The sequence below is a fragment of the Paroedura picta genome, chromosome 1, assembly GCF_049243985.1.
Source record: "Paroedura picta isolate Pp20150507F chromosome 1, Ppicta_v3.0, whole genome shotgun sequence".
Taxonomy (NCBI): Eukaryota; Metazoa; Chordata; class Lepidosauria; order Squamata; family Gekkonidae; genus Paroedura; species Paroedura picta.
Window position 1 is genome coordinate 4,267,993 of NC_135369.1, and position 10,371 is coordinate 4,278,363.

The 10,371-nt window shown below is 45.3% G+C and overlaps 1 protein-coding gene across 1 annotated transcript in view; it reads left to right on the top strand.

Annotated features, from left to right (window-relative positions):
* Window positions 1-9,590, top strand: part of LOC143829430 (methanethiol oxidase-like) — a 28,883-nt gene extending 19,293 nt beyond the window's left edge. Inside the window, exons 7-11 of the mRNA XM_077320339.1 lie at window positions 1,540-1,618; window positions 3,277-3,398; window positions 7,372-7,464; window positions 9,217-9,335; window positions 9,428-9,590. Coding sequence (XP_077176454.1) covers window positions 1,540-1,618; window positions 3,277-3,398; window positions 7,372-7,464; window positions 9,217-9,335; window positions 9,428-9,590 — 576 coding nt within the window. The remainder of the gene's footprint in view (window positions 1-1,539; window positions 1,619-3,276; window positions 3,399-7,371; window positions 7,465-9,216; window positions 9,336-9,427) is intronic.
* Window positions 9,591-10,371: the final 781 nt, after the last annotated feature.

The window sequence follows — 10,371 nt, forward strand, 5'->3', positions numbered from 1 at the left end:
AGTTCACCAGCAATGAGGATTTCACAGCTGAGCTTTATATGAGATGTAGGCAGTGAGTCCTGTAGATCAAGGACTTCCTGTTCACATAATTTCTTAGTTGTTCCCCCCCTACCCCCTTGTGGAATGCACTGCCTGAGGAGGTCAGGAAACTTCCGGCTCTTGCATCTTTCCGCAACTGATGCAAAACTGAACTATTAATGGGAGCTTTTCTTCACAAGTAATAGAGTCATTGCTATACCGATGTCCCCTGCTGAACGGCCAGTAGCTTTTTGGGCATCAGGGCTGGGCTAAATCTGCACGGAGCTTTTATTCCAATTCCAGGTTGATTCAATCCCTGCCATCTACACTGAATGCAATTCGTATTTTGATTATGGGCGATTTAAATTTTCCCTCTGCAACAAGCATGATTGATCTGGAGTGACCCTACCTTTCTACCGCGATATCCTGGAGTGGATATAACCCTTGATATTTGAAAAATCACCATCAGTAAGCATGCAGCTGTCTTCTTTCCCTGAAATGACTTATTGCCAAGCCTCCAACATTGTAGAAAAGCCTGATTAGCCAGGGTGTCAGTTCAAAGGCTTCCACCTTCCCACGTTTCAAGGCTTCCCTTAAAGGGGAAGCCCTAATTTCTCTTGGCAGAAGCTCCAGAATTTCTCTCAGAAGAGATTTGCCTCTTGGTTCTCCCTCCCCTCTGCTGTCTCCAATCCTCTACCCCCCCACCTTCTGAGCTTCCCTAATCACATGCAGAACATTTTTCTGTTTCATTGGGGGGGGGGGATAGAGGAAGACCCAAGTTCAACTCGATCTGAATTCAGCAGGATCCACAACTGAATAAACAAAGTAAGTGGGGAATCAGCCCTGGACTTACCCAGAGGATCTGGAATCTCAGCCGCAAATGCAGAGAACTGGACTGGCCACAGCCCGGCAGGGTAGCACAGTCACACTGTACAAAATTGTAAATTATTAAAGATTGTGTACTGTACTGCTGAACTGAACTTACTGTAACTAGGATCAACCCAGGTCTGGGGACCACATCCTGTGCCAAATGGCTAAGGTACTTGAGAATGTTAAGGTGACTCTCAGGCTCACAAGACAAAGCTAATACTTGTGTCCATGTGTCCTTATATCACATTCGAGCTGTAGCTGAAGAATTCAGCGGTGCTTTAGGATGCTTAGGGCTGATCCTGCGTTGAGCAGGCGGTTGGACTAGATGGCCTGTATGGCCCCTTCCAACTCTATGATTCTATGAAAGCTCACACCCTGACACAATTTTTTGTTAGTCTTTAAAGTTCTCTGGACTCTTTGCTCTTTTTTATGGAAAGTAGCACCCTATTTATGTCATGTGCCATGTGAAGTCCTGCATTGTGCTTAATATTAGTCTGATGGTTACACACTCCTAAAATCCCAATCTGATGCTTATTGTTTGTCCCATGTTGTCCACTGTAGCGACTCACTCCTAGTGACCCACATTGAGTCCATGTGAGAAGGAAGGACGTGAGAAATAATGTAAAGAAACAATATATATTTCTTCTGCAGGATGGAAGTTGGACGGCAGAGAAAGTGATCCAGATTCCAAACAAGAAAGTGTCAGGATGGTTATTTCCTGAAATGCCAGGTCGGTCAAAAGGACAGAGCTGTGAATTCTTCTATATATTTTCCTCCATCTTTGCTGTTTGCAAACTGCAGCTGGTTTGAGAAAATCCCTTTGTTTGTTTATTTATATTTTCTTAGATTTTCATACTGCCCTCCCATATGGCCCAGGGTGGTTAGCTTAGTGGAGGAGACAGAAAATTCGGCCTCTACTGGAAGAGCACAGACTCTGGCTTCTGTCATTCATGACTGGGCCTCCTCCTCCTCCTCCTCCTCTTCCTCTTCCTCCACCTCCTCCTCTTCCTCCTCCTCCTCCTCCTCCTCTTATTCTTCTTCTTCTTTAACTTCTTCTTCTTCTTCTTCAACTTCTTCTTCTTCTTCTTCTTCAACTACAACTTCTTCTTCTTCTTCTTCTTCTTCTTCTTCTTCTTCTTCTTCTTCCTACACACCAAAACGGGAGTGTTTGGTTGCATCCACAGAAGCACCATTTACCTCTCTCTTGGTTTCAGCTTTCCAAATCAAGTGGTGGTTTAGGCACTCTCCACATGCTGTTGTCTTCCCGCTGTCCAATTTCCAGGTAGTCCCCCGATTTGTTCCAGCCCTTCCCTGCTTGGGTATGCTCTTTCAGGCAAGAATGAAATGCCTTTTGACCTTCCTGCACACATTGGCCCCATTTCCTTTTGTCAACCCTTTTTGGCCACCATTTTCCCTTCTGTGCAACCAGCGGACTCTTGACTGGCTTCGAAGATAATTGATAGTAGCAATATTACTGTAGCATGATAAAGCATGAGAGCCATCTTGGCATAGTGGTTAGGAGTGTGGACTTCTAATCCGGCATGCCAGGTTCAATTCTGCACTCCCCGACATGCAGCCAGCTGGGTGACCTTGGGCTCGCCACGACACTGATAAAACTGTTCTGACCGAGCAGGAATCTCAGGGCTTTCTCAGCCTCACCCACCCCACAGGGTGTCTGTTGTGGGGAGAGGAAAGGGAAGGCGACTGGAAGCCACTTTGAGACTCCTTTGGGTAGGGAAAAGCGGCATATAAGAACCAACTCTTCTTCTTCTTCTTCTTCTTCTTCCTCTTCTTCTTCTTCTTCTTCTTCGTCTTCGTCTTCGTCTTCGTCTTCTTCTTCTTCTTCTTCTTCTTCTTCTTCTTCTTCTTCTTCTTCTTCTTCTTCTTCTAAAGCTTTAGCGACATAAAGGCTATTTAAATAAATAAATAAGAGTTGCTTTTTTTGTATCACAATGGTGTCTCACAGTGGCTAACAATTGCCTTCCCTTCTTCTTCCCACATCAGACACCTTCAAAGAAGTGAGGCTGAGAGAGAACTGTGTCTAGCCCAAGTTCACCCACCTGGTTGCATAGAGAGAAGTGGAGAACCTAACCTGTTTCTCCAGGTTAGAGGTCACCACTCTCAAACACTATGCCATGCTGACCCCACCCCCAAATCAGAACAAAGATTCAATTCAGCTGTTTGATTTAATTTATTTAGTTAAAAAAAAAGATTCAAGTGTTTAAATATCAGACTGTTGATTTCCAAAAACAAAAACAAGTGCTCTACTTCAAACTAACTCACTACAAAACCCATCATGAGGTGGACTTTCCATACCTGTCCTTGAAAAGCTACTCATAATTAAAATAAAGAAAGAGACATGAATGATCCTGCCTTCTTCTCCTTCAGCCTTGAATGCCCATATAGTCATTTCATTGGACGATCGATTCCTGTACTTGAGCAGCTATCTACATGGCGACGTCCGTCAGTATGACATCACTGACCCTCACTGCCCCAGGTTGGTTGGCCAGGTAAGCTTCTTCACTCAAGGGCCCTTCTCTTTCTGGTGAGAGAAGCTGCCAGGTACATGAGGTTGTACACCATAATTAAAATCCTCTGGGATAAGAAGACATAATCAAGGGGAGAAGTTTTAACAATTATTTATTAAAGTGCACCAGTATTAGAATCATAGAATCATAGAGTTGGAAGGGGCCATACAGGCCATCTAGTCCAACCCCCTGCTCAACACAGGATTAGCCCAGAGCATCCTAAAGCATCCAAGAAAAGTGTGTATCCAACCTTTGCTTGAAGACTGCCAGTGAGGGGGAGCTCACCACCTCCTGAGGCAGCCTATTCCACTGCTGAACTACTCTGACTATGAAAATCTTTTCCCTGATATCTAGCCTATATCGTTGGACTTGAAGTTTAAACCCATTACTGCGTGTCCTCTCCTCTGCAGCCAATGAGAACAGCATCCTGCCCTCCTCCAAGTGACAACCTTTCAAATACTTAAAGAGGGCTATCATGTCCCCTCTCAACCTCCTTTTCTCCAGGCTGAACATTCCCAAGTCCCTCAACCTATCTTCATAGGGCTTGGTCCCTTGGCCCCACATCATCTTCGTAGCTCTCCTCTGTACCCTTTCAATTTTATCTATGTCCTTCTTGAAGTGAGGCCTCCAGAACTGCACACAGTACTCCAGGTGTGGTCTGACCAGTGCCGTATACAATGGGACTATGACATCTTGTGATTTTGATGTGATGCCTCTGTTGTTTTTAGGTTAAAAACAAATGAAAAACTATATAAAACTATACAGATCTAACTGCACATGAACAGACCAAACACGTTTTGACCCTACTAGGTCATCCTCAGTGGTTAATATTAAATAATATTAAATAGTGCACTCTTATCTAAGACCAATCATGAAGCATAGCTGGATGGTCAAGGGGACACTCATGGCACATTTATAGAGCATCCACGTGGCATGTAGAAAGTCAGTCCCTGATATTTCCAGGACCAGGCAACAGGTAAGGTGAAAACTGACCAACAGGCAAGAATTGGTGGATGAGGTGAAGGAGCTGGGGACCCTAGGGGGAAGTGACCATGTCCTCATAGAATTCCTTTTGAGATGGGGAGGCAAGGAAGCTTGTAGCCAGATGCAGATGTTGGATTTTCGTAGGGGAAACTTTAATAAACTCAGAGACATGATGAGTGTCATACATGGACGAGAATGCTGGAAGGGAAGGGAGCATGTGAAGAGTGGGCGCTACTCAAACAAGAGCTATTGCATGCTCAATCAATGACTATCCCAGAAAGACGAAAAAAATGCAGGAGCTCTAAGAAGCCTATTTGGATGAACAAAGAACTTCAAGAGGATCTAAGAAATAAAAGGAAAATGTTCAGGAAAATGTTCAGCTCTAAAGAAGACCAATCATCAGAAAGGCCAAAACTGAGAGTGAGCTAAGATTGGCCAGGGAAGCCCATTGTAACAAGAAAAGATTTTTCAGTTATGTGACGAGCAAACATAAAGTAGTGAGTCTGACCTCTGTTGTGGGGAAAACAATGGAGCAGATATTAAAGGGAGCAATCTGCAAACATCTGGAGGACAATTTGGTGATCCAAGGAAGTCAGCATGGATTTGTCTCCAACAGGTCCTGTCAGACCATACTGGTTTCCTTTTTTGACCAAGTAACAGGTTTGCTGGATCGGGGAAATTCGGTTGATGTCATTTACTTGGATTTTAGTAAAGCTTTTGATAAGATTCCCCATGATGTTCTGATGATAAATTGAAGGACTGCAATCTGGATTTTCAGATAGTTAAGTGGATAGGGAATTGGTTAGAGAACCACACTCAAAGAGTTGTTGTCAATGGTGTTTCATCAGACTGGAGAGAGGTGAGTTGCGGGGTACCTCAGGGCTTGGAGCTCGGTCCGGTACTTTTTAACATATTTATTAATGATCTAGATGAGGGGGTAGAGGGACTACTCATCAAGTTTGCAGACGACACCAAATTGGGAGGACTGGCAAATACTCCGGAAGATAGAGACAGAGTTCAACGAGATCTGAACACAATGGAAAAATGGGCCAATGAGAACAAGATGCAATTTAATAAAGATAAGTGTAAAGTTCTGCATCTGGGTCAGAAAAATGAAAAGCATGCCTACTGGATGGGGGATACGCTTCTAGGTAGCACTGTGTGTGAACGAGACCTTGGGGTACTTGTGGATTGTAAACTAAACATGAGCAGGCAGTGTGATGCAGCGGTAAAAAAGGCAAATGCCATTTTGGGCTGTATCAACAGGGGTATCACATCAAAATCACAAGATGTCATAGTCCCATTGTATACGGCACTGGTCAGACCACACCTGGAGTACTGTGTGCAGTTCTTGAGGCCTCACTTCAAGAAGGACATAGATAAAATTGAAAGGGTACAGAGGAGAGCGATGAAGATGATCTGGGGCCAAGGGACCAAGCCCTATGAAGATAGGTTGAGGGACTTGGGAATGTTCAGCGTGGAGAAAAGAAGGTTTAGAGGGGACATGATAGCCCTCTTTAAGTATTTGAAAGGTTGTTTGGAGGAGGGCAGGATGCTGTTTCCGTTGGCTGCAGAGGAGAGGACACGCAGTAATGGGTTTAAACTTCAAGTACAACGATATAGGCTAGATATCAGGAAAAAAATTTTCACAGTCAGAGTAGTTCAGCAGTGGAATAGGCTGCCTAAGGAGGTGGTGAGCTCCCCCTCACTGGAAGTCTTCAAGCAAAGGTTGGATACACACTTTTCTTGGATGCTTTAGGATGCTTAGGGCTGATCTTGCGTTGAGCAGGGGGTTGGACTAGATGGCCAGTATGGCCCCTTCCGACTCTTCTATGATTCTATGAAAAGCTCTGTCTGGGACCCCGGAGAGCTTCTGAAAGTCTGACAGACAATACTGACCTCAGAGGTTCAGTCCCTATTTAAAATGACCAGTCAGTCACCTGAGATCCCAGAAAGCCTTTTCCAGTATTAGTAGACAAGTCTGAAAAGGTCAGATTCAGCAGAAGGCAGCTATGTGTGTCTATGTTGCGTGTTTAGCTTGAGAACATGAAGACATGAAGAGGCTTTCTTCTGAATCAAGCCTTTGATCAGTCAGTAATGTCACCTTGGACTGGAAGCTGCTCTACAGATGGTAGCAGCCTTTCACATCACCAGCTATATGGTCCTTTGTTGATAGGTGATGCAGGAGATGGACCTTCTGCGTGCCAAGCAGATCCTCTGCCCCTGAGGCCCAGGCATGGGGAGACAACCTCCACCGTAACCTGCCTGTGAACATTGCATTTCTTGCTTCCAAAGAGAAGGGAAATTCCTGGGAAATAAATCTAGGTGATCCTTCAGCATCACAGTGGGAATTATTGGGTTGAATGCATAGGATTCAGCTTTCTCACAGCCATGTCTTTTCTCTCAATCTAAAAGATTCTTCTAGCTGTGGGCAGGCACTTTGTTCCAGGGAAAAGATCTCTATTAGCGCAGGGGTAGTCAACCTGTGGTCCTCCAGATGTCCATGGACTACAATTCCCATGAGCCCTTTTCTCTCTGGTGGATCTGCTGGATCCAATACCTTTCCTATATTCTCATTTTCTTCACTTGCATGTCGTGATTGCTTCAGGGTTTTCCTTTCTTTTCCACACGTGTTTTCTCTAGTGCTCAATTTGAGATTATATAACTGTTATTTCCACCATATTTCCCTGCAGCTTTAATATACTGGACATATGTTAATGTAATATTGAATCAACCACTAGAGGGAGCCACATATGGAAAAGGGGGAAAAAAACATTCTGAAGCCACGGGGAGAAACAAGTGAGGAAAATCTAATTCTGGAAGAGCCCCTGATCTTTATTTTAGTCTCTTTAACCCCATCATTATGCTGTTCTGCATCAGATTATCACGACATTTTAAAGGCAGCCCCTCTGACCCCTCTGATTGATACTCTCTCTTTTGGATTCATGTGAGAATCTTTATGTGCACCCAGGTCTTTGTGGGGGGCAGCATCATAAAAGGCGGGGATGTCACCGTCCTTGAAGATCCAGAACTGGACGGCCAACCTGACCCTTTCGTCATCCAAGTGAGTAAATCACAAATTCGTCATCCAAGTGAGTAAACCAAGCTCTGGAGGTGCTAATTTGTTGGTCATTCCTGGCCCCAGGGAGGTCTGTCTAGCCTCAACCAGGGCCAGGGCCTTTTCGGTCCTGGCCCCTACCTGGTGGAATGACATCCCGGAAGAGCTGCAGGCCCTGCGGGAGCTTCCGGCATTCTGCAGGGCCTGTAAATTGGAGCTCTTCCACCAAATTTATGGTTGAGGTTAGTACGGACAACCTCTATATAGCCCCCCTTCCAGAGTGGGATGGTGGGTAGTAATATCTGCACCCTTCTCTCTCCCACTCCTTTTGTGATATTGGGATAACTGAGTTTGAGGATTTTATTTTTTTTCTCCCTCTGTGTATCTTTCGTGATTGTCTGCCTCTGTGCCATGACCCTGGTATTCCTTGGAGGTCTCTAATCTTAAATATTAGCCAGACCTGACCCTGTTTACCTCCTGAGATCTGACAAAATAAGACTAGCCTATTCATGGCTGAATCTGCACTGAGATTTAATTTATTTATTTTATTCCAATCGCAGGTCGAGTCAGTCCCTGCTATCTACACTGAATGCGATTTCCATTTTGATTCATGGGCAATTTAAAATTTCCCTCTACAACAAGCATTATTGATCTGGAGTGACCCGGTGTCATGAACCTCCGTTCCTGACCCGAGTTTCACCCCAGGACTCCCGGAGACTTTCAGGAGCTGTGAAGTATCAACACTTGTAACATTTTAGATCAAAGCATGGACCAGATGGCCCTTCTGAGAACCATTATATTTTCCCGCCTTGTGCACCCCTCTTCCCTCCTCCCCTATTTGGTCTCCTGTATAAGTACTCCATGGGAGACTATTGATCCTTTGTCTCTGCCAAGAAGTTTGTTCACCGAACTTTACCTGTAGATGCCTTTTGTATTAGTCTTTTGAATACAGCTTACCTTGGGATTTCACAAAGCACTGTGGTCTCAGGAATTGGCTTTTGCAAGGACTTGACTTGGGTGTCCTCTGCCTGGTTCCTGACACCCTACCTTTCCCCCACAATATCCTGGAGTGAATATAACCCTCAATATTTGAAAAATTGGCATGAGTAAAGGTCCTGATTTCTGCTTGTCCTGAACTAACTAGCTTCCTCTAGCCTGCAACATTGTAGAAAATGGCCAGGGTGTCAGTTCAAAGGCTTCCTCATTCCTAAGCTGCAAGGTGTCTCTTAAAGGGGAAACCCTAACTACTCTCAACAGAAGCTCCAGAGGCCCTAAGTTCTCAGCAGAGATTTTCATATTGGATTTATCCCCCCTCCTCTGCTGTCTCCAATCCCCTCCCACCCCCTTCATGAAAAAAAGAGAAAGAGGCTCCTGCTTCACTTGCCCCCCCCCTACTGAGCTATCCTAATCATGTGCAGAACACTTTTCCATTTCAATGGGGAGAAGGGGGGGATAGAGGAAGACCCATGTTCAAATCAATCTGAATTCAGCAGAATCCACAATGGAATAAAACCAAGTAAGTGCAGAATCAGCCCAGGTCATGGCTCTAACTTAATGGGCTTGGTACTCAGAATGCCCACTCTGATTTCCCAAGAATAATTCCCCCCACCCCCAAAAAATCAGTTGCTGGTCACGGCTGCATCAATGAACCTCACAGTATCAGCCATTCCATCAGTTCCCAAGAGCCCAATATGTACCAGGCAAACTTCCCTTCTTTTTGCCATCTGCATCTCTTCAACTTACCTCCTTGTCTTTTAGGGAAGAAGAGTCTATGGGGGACCCCAGAATCTTCAGCTCAGCTTGGATGGCAAGAGACTTTATGTCTCCAGTAGTCTGTACACTCAGTGGGACAAGCAGTTTTACCCCGAAGTCATCAGGTAAGAAACCTTTCTCCATATTCATGTGACTGGCCCTCTGCCCTCTTTGTTCATTTCTCATTTACCCAGACTCTGTTTCTTTCCTTCTCCAGGGAAGGCTCCGTCATGCTGCAGATCGATGTGGACACAGAATGTGGTGGTCTATGTGTAAACAAAGACTTCCTGGTGGATTTTGGAGAGGAGCCCTTTGGGCCTGCCCGGGCTCATGAGATGCATTACCCTGGCGGAGATGTCACCACAGAAATCTGGGACTAGCTGGGAAGCATGGAGACCTGTTCCAGTGCTAGATTTAGGGGAGGACTGCGGAGAAGGCATGCATATGGTGGCTTGGGGTTCTTCTGTACTTATTAGTATGTTTTTTTTTAATGTATGTTTGTGCTGATTGGTAACATGGGAGCTTTTTGGGGTTGGGAAATTCCTGAAGATTCAGGGGTGGAGCCTGGGGAGAATGGAGTTTGCAGAGGAGAGAAAACTCAGTGGGGCAAATGCCACACTAGAAATCCAGTGTCTTCTAGACTCTATAGTATACCTTAGATTCTGCCCACCAATGTTGCCATTATCTCTAGGGGATCTTACCTCTGTAGTGTGGAGATGGTGATTTTTGAATATCTCCCATCGAAGAACCAACTCTTCTTCAGTAATCTCAGGGCTCTCTCAGCCTCCCCTCCCTCACAGGGTTCCTGTTGTGGGGAGAGGAATGGGAACGCGATTGGAAGCCCCTTTGAGACTCCTTCGGGTAGAGAAAAGCGGTATATAAGAACCAACTCTTCTTCTTCTTCAGTAATCTCAGGGCTCCCGCAGCCTCGCCTCCCTCACAGGGTGTCTGCTGTGGGGAGAGGAAGGCATTATAAACCACTCTGAGGCTCTTTGAGGCAGTGAAAAGCAGGGTATAAAAACCAACTCTTATTCTACTGGGAAGTTGCTACTGGGAAACAGTGCCCCCCCCCCGCCTCCCCATGTCCTCATGGCCTCATGGTGCTTTTGTACCCTGTTCACAGTTTCTCAATCTTCCATACCATCAGCTTTGTTGTGATGG